This window comes from Neoarius graeffei, chromosome 27, assembly GCF_027579695.1.
Source record: "Neoarius graeffei isolate fNeoGra1 chromosome 27, fNeoGra1.pri, whole genome shotgun sequence".
NCBI lineage: Eukaryota > Metazoa > Chordata > Actinopteri > Siluriformes > Ariidae > Neoarius > Neoarius graeffei.
This window is the reverse complement of record NC_083595.1, coordinates 7,968,638-7,981,535: the sequence shown is the minus strand read 5'-3', so window position 1 is coordinate 7,981,535 and position 12,898 is coordinate 7,968,638. Positions and strand designations below refer to the sequence as shown.

Genomic DNA, 12,898 nt, shown 5'->3' with positions numbered 1-12,898 from the left:
TATATATAGTGCATCTCAAAAAATTAGAATACCATGAAAAAGTTCCTTTTGTTTCATAATTTAATTCAAAAAGGTAAACTTTCATATATTCTATATTCATTACATGTAAAGTGAAATATTTAAAGCCTTTTTTGTCTTAATTTTGATGATTATGGCTTATAGCTCATGAAAACCAGAAATTCAGTATCTCAAATTATTAGAATATTCCCTAAGATCAATCAAAAAAAGGATTTACAATACAGAAATGTCCAACTTCTGAAAAGTATATTCATTTATACACTCAATACTTGGTTGGGGCTCCTTTACCATGAATTACTGTATCAATGCGGTGTGGCATGGAGGTGATCAGTCTGTGGCACTGCTGAGGTGTTATTGAAGCCCAGGTTGCTTTGATAGTGGCCTTCAGCGTATCTGTATTTTTGGGTCGGGTGTTTCTCATCTTCCTCTTGACAATACCCCATAGATTCTCGATGGGGTTCAGGTCAGGCAAGTTGGCTGGCCAATCAAACACAGTAATATCATGGTCAGCAAACCATTTGGTAGTAGTTTTGGCACTGTGGGTAGGTGCTAAGTCCTGCTGGAAAAGGAAATCAGCATCTCCAAAAAGCTCGTCAGCAGATGGAAGCATGAAGTGCTCTAAAATCTCCTGGTAGATGGCTGTGTTGACTCTGGACTTGATAAAATACAGTGGACCAACACCAGCAGATGACATGGCACCCCAAATCATCACAGACTGTGGAAACTTCACACTGGGCTTCAAACACCTTGGATTCTGTGCCTCTCCACTCTTCATCCAGACTCTAGAACCGTGATTTCCAAATTAAATGCAAAATGTACTTTCATCTGAAAAGAGGACTTTGGACCACTGAGCAACAGTCCATTTCTTTCTCTCCTTAGCCCAGATAAGACACTTCTGACATTGTCTCTGGCTCAGGAGTAGCTTGATATTAGGAATGCGAAAGTTGTATCCCCTTTCTTGAAGATGTCTGTCCGTGATGGGTCTTGATACACTGACACCAGCCTCAGTCCACTCCTTGTGAAGCTCTCCTAAGTTCTTGAATCAACTTTTCTCGACAATCCTCTCAAGACCGCGGCCATCCCTGTCGCTTGCGCACCTTTTCCAGCCACCCTTTTCAGCAATGACCTTTTGTGGCTTACCCTCCTTGTGGAGGGCATCAGTGATCATCTTCTGGACAACAGTCAAGTCAGCAGTCTTCCCCATGATTGTGGTTGTGTGTACTGAACTAGACCGAGAGATACACTGTGTTCATACTGTTTTACTCAAACTCGAAATGAAATATTCTAATATTTTGAGATGGTTTTTTTTTATGTTTTTGTACTGTATACCATACTGATTAAAATAGAAAAATGCTTGAAACATTTTAGTTTGTGTAATGAGTCTATAATATGTAACATTTCCACTTTCTTAAATAACTGATGGAAAATATTGAACTTTTTCACAATATTCTAATTTTTTGAGGTGTGTGTGTAGCAGAATGATGGAGAGAAAGTGAATTACAGGCCTGTGTATATTTTTTTTAAAGCTTTTTCACCTACATCCACCCTTTCTTCCTCTGACTCAGCCCTGCGGTGCTCAAATACATTTCTTTTTGTGTTCTTTATTAGGACAACCAGTTGACGTCGCTGCCGCTGGACTTTGGGACATGGACCAGCATGGTGGAGCTGAACCTGGCCACCAACCAGCTGACTAAGATCCCTGAGGATATCTGCGGCCTCGTGTCCCTGGAGGTATAGACTGTTAAATCGGAACCGTTAGACTTTCCATAACGTGTATGGAAGTAGTGATCTTATTCTCCAGTATGGCCCAGTATAAAACTAGTCAGTCTGTAGATTGACGTCGTTGAAAGGGAATAGGTTCTAGTAACAAGTGTTTAAAGTAGTTGTGTTTGTACTAACGGTTGCTTTTTGATACGAAATTGATTCCAAAAGCAGCTCTGAATATTGAACGCAAAATGTTCTGGCAGCTTAACAGCTGCTCTTCTTTTTTTCTTTTTTTTTTCAAATTGGGCCTTCTTTCTCCATCCAGGTCCTCATATTATCCAATAATCTACTGAAGAAGTTACCTCACGGGATCGGGAACTTGCGGAAACTGCGTGAGCTCGACCTGGAGGAGAACAAGCTGGAGTCGCTCCCGAATGAGATCGCCTACCTGAAAGACCTACAGGTGGGAAACAAAAAAAAAAAAATTCATCCCACACCCATCTGGGACACGCCTCTATAGGAAAAGAGTTACGTTTTAAGCAATATTAAAGCAGAAAAAGCACAAGAACATCATGTTTGAACTTAAACAGATTTTATATATTTACCCGTTCTTGTTGATTTCTAGAAACTTGTGTTGACCAATAATCAGCTGACCACGTTGCCCAGAGGGATTGGTCACCTGACCAACCTGACTCACCTGGGATTGGGCGAGAACCTCCTGCAGCACCTGCCTGAGGAGATTGGTGTGTAAGAGTTTGGGGGGGGGATTGTTTTCTGTCACAGAATGGAGCCAAAACGCTTGAGTGATATTTCTGCTTTATTGATGAGAGAGAGAGAGAGAGAGAGAGATCAGAGGAAAATGGTCAGAGTGGTTTGAGCTTCCAGGAAGTCAACACAGAAAAGCATCTCAGCATTGAGCTGGATGAGCTACAGCAGCAGGAGACCATCAGGTTCCTGTCAGCCAAGAACAGGAGTCCACGACTGTCATGGGCACAGACCTCACCCGAACTGGACAGCTCAAGATGTTTCCAGTCTTTACCTTGGGTCGCTCTGTGCCCGTGATGGCCTCTGACTCCTGTTCTTAGCTGACAGGAGCGGAGCCTCATGTGTTTCTGCATTGCTATAGACTTCCTGTTAGCTCTGACCAGTCTGCTGCGTGTGACCATCCTCGGAGATCAGCAGCAGAGCTGGACAAAGTACAGACCCCACTGGTCAAATGTTACTCGGATACAAGTGAAAGTTGTCCAGTCAATTTTTAACTCAAGTACATTTTCTGTCAACGCATTGTTGTATTATTGCCACAACGCTTACAAAACCCAACGCCGTTACCAAAGACAGGAATGTGAACTCACGAAATGAACGCATGCTGTGCTATCATGGTGGTTTAATGTTAAGCTAGCTAGTCAGTGAAACACCACCCGACATGCTAGCGAACTCTTTACAAACTCAATCATATTGGGTAGCTAACGCTACTAGAAAAAGATTTCTGCATTCTGTTTATTTGGCGAGATTATGCTAAAACATTTCTGAAAGGACTTCAGATAAGTTAACGTTATTCATGTTAGCGTAACTCCGTTTTTACACGTTAGTTAAGTGTCCATGTTGACTAGCTATGTGTCGTCAAGGCTACGGCAACTTGGCAGGCAAATCCATAGAAAGTCATTTGACTAACCAGACCGCTCAGCTATTGCAATGTTATCGCTATAGCTCTAAAAAGCACAGACAACTTCGTTACAAGCTTTCTCTCGGAACAAAGCGTTTATATTCCTCAGCATGCTTCCGCAGGTTGGACGTGATGTGGTTCATTTTTGACAAACATTTAAAACGAATCTTTAATCCTTTCAGAAAAATGGGTTCTCGGTATGGCCACGAGTGCATGCATTCTCCAGAAGAACCGCCTCCTTCCGTCAACTGATCGCGTTCAAATAACGCTGCTGAGAAATCATCGATCTTGATTTTATAGTCTATGGACGTGACATGACCCTGGCGATTACTGATAGGCTGTCTCGGTGTCACCTGTGGAAAAAAAAAACCCATCCACTTTCAAAGCTGCCTCATAGTAACAAGGACCTTAATAGAAATGTAGTGAAGTTAGTCATAACCAGGGCTTTGAACCGGTTCAAGGAATGAAAACGAAAACCGGGAACTTTTTCTATTTCACATGGAACAGAAACGAAACCAGAAACTTTATTATTTTTTATGTTCCGGAACAGAAACGCTTATTAAAAATAATGGTAACCGGTTAATACCGGTTTTTATTTCGTTCCTCAAAGTTTCCGTAGCCTACAAGTAAAAAAGTCATTCTTCTCCTGCGCAAGTTTCTATAACCCACTGGGGTTCACTTCCTGTGTGACGTTCGCTGACTGAATGGAGAGAGCGGGAGGGTGGACTACTATCACGTCTCCACATCTTAAATAAGAGGTAAATATTGCAGTCTATCGTTATTCAAAAACGTCAATTTCAAACACGATATCAATATATTTGTCCACGTTAATGAGAGGCTCGCGAACATTAAATGACGTTAACCTCTGTTAGCCTATCAATGCATACAGGGCTTTCCACTAAGGCTCGTACTAGCCAGCCATGACAAATAAGTAGCCAGCCGGGGGGGGGTGTTAAACACAAAATAAACTCCGCCGAGTGCGCGCACGCGCACACCACATGTCGGGGCCGCAGATCAGCGAAGTCGGCGGGGAATTTGTGGTTATTATCGGTACAAACAGCGCAAATCACAACTTAAATGAGTGCGGTTCAGTTTGACATTATTGTCAGTCCGTTAGATAAACATTTAATTTTAGTAAAATCGAAAATTAATATTTAGAACCTGTGGGCTACAAAAATAATAGTCATTAAAGTAGCCGGCTGGACTTAATTGTGTGCCGGCTGTATGGCCGGCAGCCGGCGCTTGTGGAAAGCCCTGTATAGGGCCTGACTAGCCTTTGGTAACACACTAAACGAATTATCTTTCATTTTTGGCACTTTTTCTGTTTGTGTAGATGGGAAGACATACTGAGAATCCAAATCGCCAACATTTGAAATAATAATTGTTTTGAATTATTTCTTGTCTTATTTAATGAAGGTTGTAATAGAATTAGCCGACATTTGGCTTAAGCTGGATGAGACAGAGACATCATTTTATAGCCATTTAAACAGCTGACAGGGAATGTAATTAACCGTTCCGGGAACGAAATTTTTTTGTTCTAACCGGTTCGGGAACGTCTATTTAATGGTGGAACCCAAAACCGGAAACGTTAAAATTCCGTTTCTGTTCGGAACGAACCAATAGGAAAAAAATTCTGGTTCAAAGCCCTGGTCATAAGTTTCCAAAAAAAAATAATAAATAACTCGATTACAGATACTCAAGTAAATGTAGTTCGTTACTGTCCACCTCTGATCAGCAGCTTCTGAAATACTCAAACCGGCCACTCAACCGTGCCACAGTTAAAGTCACAGAGTTCATTCTGACGTGATCATTAACAATCAGTTAAATGTATATCGCGCCTTTCTCATACCCAAGGTCGCGTTACAGTTATCAGGAAAAGGGGGAGGGAGTCCACCAAACGGCACATGAAATTATGCATGACTGTTTATGCCAGAGGATATGAATCTATAGTTAGTGGTCAATTAAAACTAACACTTGGATTTCGTTTAATGCTTTTTTTTTTAAGAAGCCGTGCATTTCTCATGTTCTGGCCAAAGTGCGATGACAAGACTGTCGAGATGCAATTGAGACATGAATTACATAATGTGACTGCGTTTTTAAGTAAAACATCATGAACAGCGTTAAGAGGTTCGGTCGTTAATTACAGCGATGAGGAAATCTAACAGTGTGCGCACCGACCTGGACACGAGTCCTAGCCGTGTGTTAGAGGTCTGCGCGGGACAGAATTTTCAGTCCTGCTCCCGCCCGCAAATCCCGCATGATGCAGACGTTCACGTTATTTCTCACGAAAGTTCTTGTCATTGGCTTGGGGAATTAAACATGCTGAGCTCTCCACTGACCGATCCTTCACCTAGCGCACGTAGCGAGGGTGCGCGTTACCAGGCGGCATGCGCAGCTGAGGCTTTACAGAGATACCCAAATTGGCACTTATCACAACAAGCAAAGGGCAGCTGATTTCCCTCCGCGTCGTACACGAGTGAGAACGACTTCCAAATGTCTGATTTCAGGACTCTTGACTTTTTAACGGTAAATGTACCTCTTTTTAAAGCAGCACTTACTTCTGAAGCACTGTGAGCTTCACTAGAGGAGCTCTGCTCTTCTGCCATGATCGGAGATCTCAAACACGGAAGAGCGGAAAGGAATCGGAAACGCACGCGAGATTAGACCACATCCGCAAATTTAGGCATCTTAAAATGTTTTTATTAACGCCAAATAAAATATCCAGCACAAATTATATATGATAGACATAAATTTAATAATTTATAAATTTTATTTTAAACACGTTTTTAGTTAGCAGGACTGCAGCTTATCACCTCTCCCGCCCGCGCCCGCAATGTGCACTCCCCCTACCGCCCGCACCCGCAATGAGCTTTCAAAATTTGTCCCGCGTCGGGCAGCGCTCGAAACTAACGGTGTCCCGACGTCCCGGGGACCATAAAAAATGTCATCGGGACACAAAATTATCATATCTGGGACAATCCCGGGACAATGGAAAAAATAGATCTAGAAAAAAAGTTCTACATTAATATTATTTACAAAGCCGTAACACATACGTAGACATTCACCTAATTTGTCAATTTTAATTTTAAAACATTAACAGCGAAAAATACATAGTAGCTACACTTTCGATGCACCTGCATCCGTAGGCTACAGAGCAGCGCATTCTGTTCTAGAATCTTCGGCCGGAGTCCGCATTATATGGACTTGGAACGGAATTGCTACCGCACACGCTGCGCCGACTCTTGCCAGAACAAAAATGCTGAAGTGGTTGAAGCGGACCGACCGCGGGGAAGAAACTGAAAGCCCAGACATAACGTCTCCGGGACCTTCAGGATCCAAAGTGTCATCGCCTGGTCTGCAGGCAACGCTAGCAACTGAATGAACTTAATGAACACTGTTAGACACGTTATAAAATACAACAGGAATGATGTGGATGATATTGACGGAAGATACCGTTCAACAGAATAAGTGAGTTTTCTTGGTGTCTTTCTAGTTCAGAAAGTTTAGTCAGTCAGCAGCACAACTAGGCTCGGACCTGGCACTATGCTGATGTTGCTAACATTTGCACCCACACTTCGGCAGCGAAAGTTCATAAAATGGATAACGGTAATGGTGAAAATGATAAGTTGGCCTTATAAGTACCTACAGATATTCAAGGTATAAGTAGATGAAATGAACATAAAAGGGGTCTTATTTTCAGCTAAAGTGTACTGCAGATGTAGTGAGTTGAAACATTTTCTGAATGAGCTAGTTGGCCCCTTTAAATAAACGGGTATCTATTCATACAGCGAGATCGCCAAAGTTTAATAAACTGAAAATGCAATAACTGTAATTTTGAAGTAGATGATGTATAGGACATGTGTCGCTTGTGTCTTGTGACTTATTGTAAAAATGATATAAAGGGTTAAAAATCGCATAGTTACAAATATAATAGTAACTTCATATGATAATATTAACCACTGGTTATTTCAGAGAGGAAAAAAATGGGGACACTATTGCTTCCATTCGGGACAATACAACACAGAATTCGGGACCACTGGGGGACACAAAGAAAAAAAGTTAATTTCGAGCCCTGGCGTCGGGTCCCGCGGGACTCCCACGGGAGTGCACCGTGTGTAGCATAACGTGGTGCTGCATAGCATCACTCAGCACAACTAAACTAAACCGATCCATTTCTCTGCTGTAGGCACTCTGGAGAACCTGGAGGAACTGTACCTGAACGATAATCCCAACCTGCACGGTCTGCCCTTCGAGCTGGCGCTGTGCAGCAAGCTTTCCATCATGAGCATCGAGAACTGCCCTCTGAGCCAGCTCCCACCGCAGATCGTCGCCGGCGGGCCGTCCTTCATCATCCAGTTCCTCAAGATGCAGGGCCCGTACCGCGCCATGGTCTGATCTCGCCACCAGAACCGACAACACGAACAAAGACTAGTCCATGTGCAGTTTAAAGAGACATCCCCACCATGGCAGAGAGAGGACACAAGTTCCCTTCTTAAACCAGTTTAGGACACAGTCACGGTCTACGTAATATTGTACCATGCCGTGATGCCTCTCTCTCACACACACACACACACACACACACACACACACACACACACACACACACAACCAAGAACTAATAATAATAATAATGATGATGATGATGATGATGATAATAATAATGTTCTGCTTCACTGAGAAGGTGAGGCTGATTTTATCCAGAAAAATCAACCCACAGAATATTTACATTTCAGTCCACTCACTCAGAGATCAGATCAGATCCCACCACACGGACCAATCATAACGGAGCTGGATCAGAAAACATTCGCGTGTTGAAGAGGGAAGACGAGAGCGGTCACTCCAACGCCAATAACACGGATCATAAATGCACGACTCGGACGCGTGACTAAATCGGCTTCGTGTTCGGAGGACGCGTGACCTCGCTCTAAGCACCGAAGCCACATCGACAACTTTTAATTCCTCTTCGTTTTCAAACAGTTGTATGCAAAAACACATTTCTCTTCATTTCATCGTTTGCTGCTGCTGCCGCCGCCACCATCATATATATATTTTTTTATTTATTTTTATTCCTTCTTAACAGGCATCCCCATGGTTTTATTTTTTTGTACAGAGGTTGTTGGGAAGTACGAACGAGTGTAGTTGTGAAAACTTTTTTTTTTTTTAAAATACACACACCAGTCAAAATATACCAGTCAAAAGTTTGTACATCCCTACTCTACTCTACTCTACTCTACTCTACTCTACTCAGCCACAGGTTTCTCTACATTGTAGAACAAGACTGAAGACATCAGAACTGTTAATCCGCTTCGTATTTTAGAACGCATCCAGCGTTTCCCTGATTGATGACGCTTTGCATACTATTGGTGTGATCTTAACCAGCTTCATGAGGGAGTCACCTGGAATGCTTTTCAGTTCACAGGTCATCAAAAAGTAATTAGTAATAACAGTAACTAGCTCCATTTCAGGGCGGCGTGGTGGTGTAGTGGTTAGCGCTATCGCCTCACAGCAAGAAGGTCCTGGGTTCGAGCCCCGTGGCCGGCGAGGGCCTTTCTGTGCGGAGTTTGCATGTTCTCCCCGTGTCCGCGTGGGTTTCCTCCGGGTGCTCCAGTTTCCCCCACAGTCCAAAGACATGCAGGTTAGGTTAACTGGTGACTCTAAATTGAGCGTAGGTGTGAATGTGAGTGTGAATGGTTGTGTGTCTATGTGTCAGCCCTGTGATGACCTGGCGACTTGTCCAGGGTGTACCCCGCCTTTCGCCCGTAGTCAGCTGGGATAGGCTCCAGCTCGCCTGCGACCCTGTAGAAGGATAAAGCGGCTAGAGATGATATGAGATGAGCTCCATTTCATACCACAACTGTAGTAATCCATATTACGTCAAGAACCGCTATCCATCATTACTTTAAGACGTGAAGTGACATTCAGTTCAAAGGGACGGCCACACTTTTGACTGGTACTATGTACACGCGGGATCTGTGCCTATCCAGCACCACTGGCTGATTTTGTTTTCTGAAGGTATTTGCTCTTGAAGTGTTTCATACGAATATAATGATTTTTGCAAACGCATAATTTATTGAATGATTCCTTTATTTCATTTTTACACACACACACACACACACACACACCCTGTTTCCCACCACTGGTTGATTAATTGTGCCATGTTGCTCCTGTTTGAAATTTGCTTCGGCCAGGTTTCAAAGCTTAGTTCTGGAAAACATTATTTAATGTGAGAAAGCCAGAGTCACATTACATAAGCAAAACCTGAAGATCCAGCATATCAGTTCTCGGAGAAGAGTGATAAATTCATCAGAAAATCATGAAAAATAAAAGCATATCAGGTTTTTGCAAAAATGATGATAATAATGCAAGTTTAAACTTTGTATTTTCACATTTTCTATTTTTGAAATGTTTTGTCCTCGAGCTTCGCATGAAGATCATTAACCGGAAACGTCACGCCGCTCACCTGGAGCGCCAGAGGGTTGTTTTTTAATTAAACCTTTAACTAAACCATTAAGCACTCGGTCTTTATCAGAGAGACTGATTATTTTGTCTCTTGCTCGCTCACACTGGCACACAGCTCAGATATTTTTCTTTAGCATTTCGCTTTTATGCACTTTGTAACAATCCAGCATCCTCTCTGAGGGGCGTGTCTCTGAGGGGCGTGTCGTGCTACCGGTTTACTCTTCAGAAGGGGGGCATTTTATCCTGAAGTATTTTATGCTTTATTTAATCGCATTGGTGGGGTTTTTTAAATGCAAGTTTTTTTTTTTTTTTTTAAATTTTTGCTTTTTACATTTTTAATTTGTTTTATTAAATCTGGGTTGGTTTGTTTGTTTTTTGTTCAGTCAGTCAGTTTGTCACTGTGTGTTATGAAACGTCCAAATCTCTGGTATTATTTTTATTTTTTATTTTTTGTAGAAACAAAGTAAAGTTAATTATGACCCTTGATTTTTTTTTTTTTAACAACTTGAATGGAATTGTGTTTATTTAGTATTATATCAATATCAAGTGACTATGTTTAAAAGAAAACTTCACGTGTAGTTTATCAGACTTTTTTTATCGTCATGTCAGCGCTCGTGTTTTATTTTGGAACTTTTATTCCCCCCCTTTGTTTTATTTGTGAGGACTTCAGCAGCAGCAGCATATCTGAGAAAGCAGTGCATGATGGACTCCGTCACTGCTTTCAATCTGTTGCTGGACTTCTTTAAAACACACACGCACACAATGCTGTACACACACACACACACACACATTACAGACTCGAGCGCACAGGCGCGCGTGCAGCTCGGACCGACAACCGGAAACTTGTAAAAAAGGGCTTTATTTCTGTTCCTCGCTCGCAGACCCGCCACAGGCATCGCATTCCCAGTTTTGTATAAAAGCTTAGATGAAAGTGTACATTTGATTTTCCTCTTTTGTGTAATTACAGTTAGCTGTTAACGAGATGGAATTATTATTATTATTATTATTATTGTTATGTGGAAAATAAATGCCTTCGATGAATACCAAGTGCTCATGTCCCATTTTAGGCACATGTTTCCTGTCTGTCTGATGTGTGCGAGATGAGAGGATGACTAAAATGGTGATGGACACAGGATGAGGTGGTGATGGAGGGATTAAGACATGAGGACAGAGACTAAACATTGGCCCTTGAATTGTGATTGCCTGACTCCTCTGTGCATGTAATCTTCTTGCTGAGAACATTCAAGTCGGATCTCCGAATGTTCGATAACTTTATCAGACCAGATAACACCCTCCAACTGCACCCCTGTCTCATTCTGCTTACAGCTGTGTTTATAAAGCAGCTCTACAGGATGTTTGTGTGTAATGGCTAATACAGGAGGGAAGTGTCTGGCTAAATCTGTTTTTTAAAAAGTCTTTGTGCTTGCAGTCATTTTTAAAGGGAAAATTTAATTTATTGGACCGGTTCAGAAGAACAGCCCTTTCCAGATGACCTTTATGACTAGTGCTCAGGATTTTTATCGGTGAGGAGGAAAAAAAGAAAAGAAAAGAAAAAGTGCACACACACCCTGTGTGACGTGTAATATGAAAAGTGACCAGCAGGTGTCACTGTGCGCTCAGCAACCTGTGCTACCGAGTCTGCGCATGCGCGAAACTGACAGACGTTTGTTCTTTACACATTAACCCTTTGATGCAAAACACATGCACACCCCTTCTAATGCACAACATGGGTCAAAAATGACCCGCATTCATTTTCCAGGTTTGCTCTGTCTTTTGAAATCAATTTATTTTATGATTGAATATTCCAAGTATTCTTTAAATATCTTGTTAATTTAATTTTTTCTTTCCTACTTTATGAACAAAAATACTCTTTATATTACTACACATGGATCATCCAAGTGTGATTTAAAATTAAATGTCTTAATACTATAATAATAATTTGTTTCAAGTAATTACTTTAGCAGTGAATGGGGCCAGTTATTTATTTATTAACTATGTCGTTAGCTAAGCCAACTACAATAAAATTAGCTAACTAAAGTAGAATATGTCAACAGCTCGGTAGCTAATAGTAATTACTGTAACTTTCTGACAAGTAATCTCACTCTCAAGGTAACCTAAACATCAATTTTTTTCTAAGGTAATGTTAGAACAATTGAAAAACATTACTTACATGTCTGACACAAGCACAATTCACAGTTCCCACCAAATGCATGCGGGTCGGTTCTGACCCATGTGTGTAAACTTGATGTAGAATTACAAAAGCTGTGCTTGTTCATAACTTAAGAAAGGAAGAATAAAAGTGATGATTTGTGCTAAACAAAAACAAGATAAGTATATCATAGAAACACTCAGCCATACATGAAATAACCTGGAAAATGAATGCAGGTCGTTTTTGACCCATTAGAAGGGTAGTGATACAAAAAGGGTTTTTATTCAAAAAGTAAGAAAGGAAAAAATAAAATAAGGATGTATGATGATCAAAAACAAGTTAATTGAGGAACACATTGAATACTGAATGATGGAATTAATTTATTGCAAAGATATAGAAGATAAAAACTCAGCCGGGTCACTTTTGACCCATGTTTTGCATCAGAGGGTTAAAGCACTTGTGTATAAGGGGGGGGGGGGGGGGGGGGGGGAGTACTTCCTTTGATTCTTTAATACTTTCCGACATTTAAGACGCTGATCATTTGCATCAAGTTATTAGTCTGAAAGAAATAATCAGTTGGTAAATATGTACACCAACTGGGAAAAAAAAACAACCTTTGATCTATTCCTAAATTCTATTCATCGTCTACAAAAGTTACTTTTTGTGGCTCCTGGAACTCGGCGTTTCCTCCTCTCACTTGTGTGTCGCCAAGCAACAAACCCGGCCTTCCAGCGCCATCATTGGCCACATCCTTCCCATCCTCCCTCACTTGGATTGGTGCACTGCTTCCGAATTATAAACTCCTAACCAATCGCGTGAGAGCAGGGCGGGGTTTGTAGAATACGGGTAGGAATGCTAGTAAATAAATAACGCACCTGTGCCTGGTTGCCGGGCGACGTGTAACT

General features: G+C 41.6%; 1 protein-coding gene across 1 annotated transcript in view; it reads left to right on the top strand.

Moving 5' to 3' along the window:
• Positions 1 to 8,023, top strand: part of shoc2 (SHOC2 leucine rich repeat scaffold protein) — a 49,281-nt gene extending 41,258 nt beyond the window's left edge. The window contains exons 6-9 of the mRNA XM_060911658.1: positions 1,627 to 1,749; positions 2,048 to 2,185; positions 2,348 to 2,465; positions 7,572 to 8,023. Coding sequence (XP_060767641.1) covers positions 1,627 to 1,749; positions 2,048 to 2,185; positions 2,348 to 2,465; positions 7,572 to 7,780 — 588 coding nt within the window. The 3' untranslated portion in view covers positions 7,781 to 8,023. The remainder of the gene's footprint in view (positions 1 to 1,626; positions 1,750 to 2,047; positions 2,186 to 2,347; positions 2,466 to 7,571) is intronic.
• Positions 8,024 to 12,898: the final 4,875 nt, after the last annotated feature.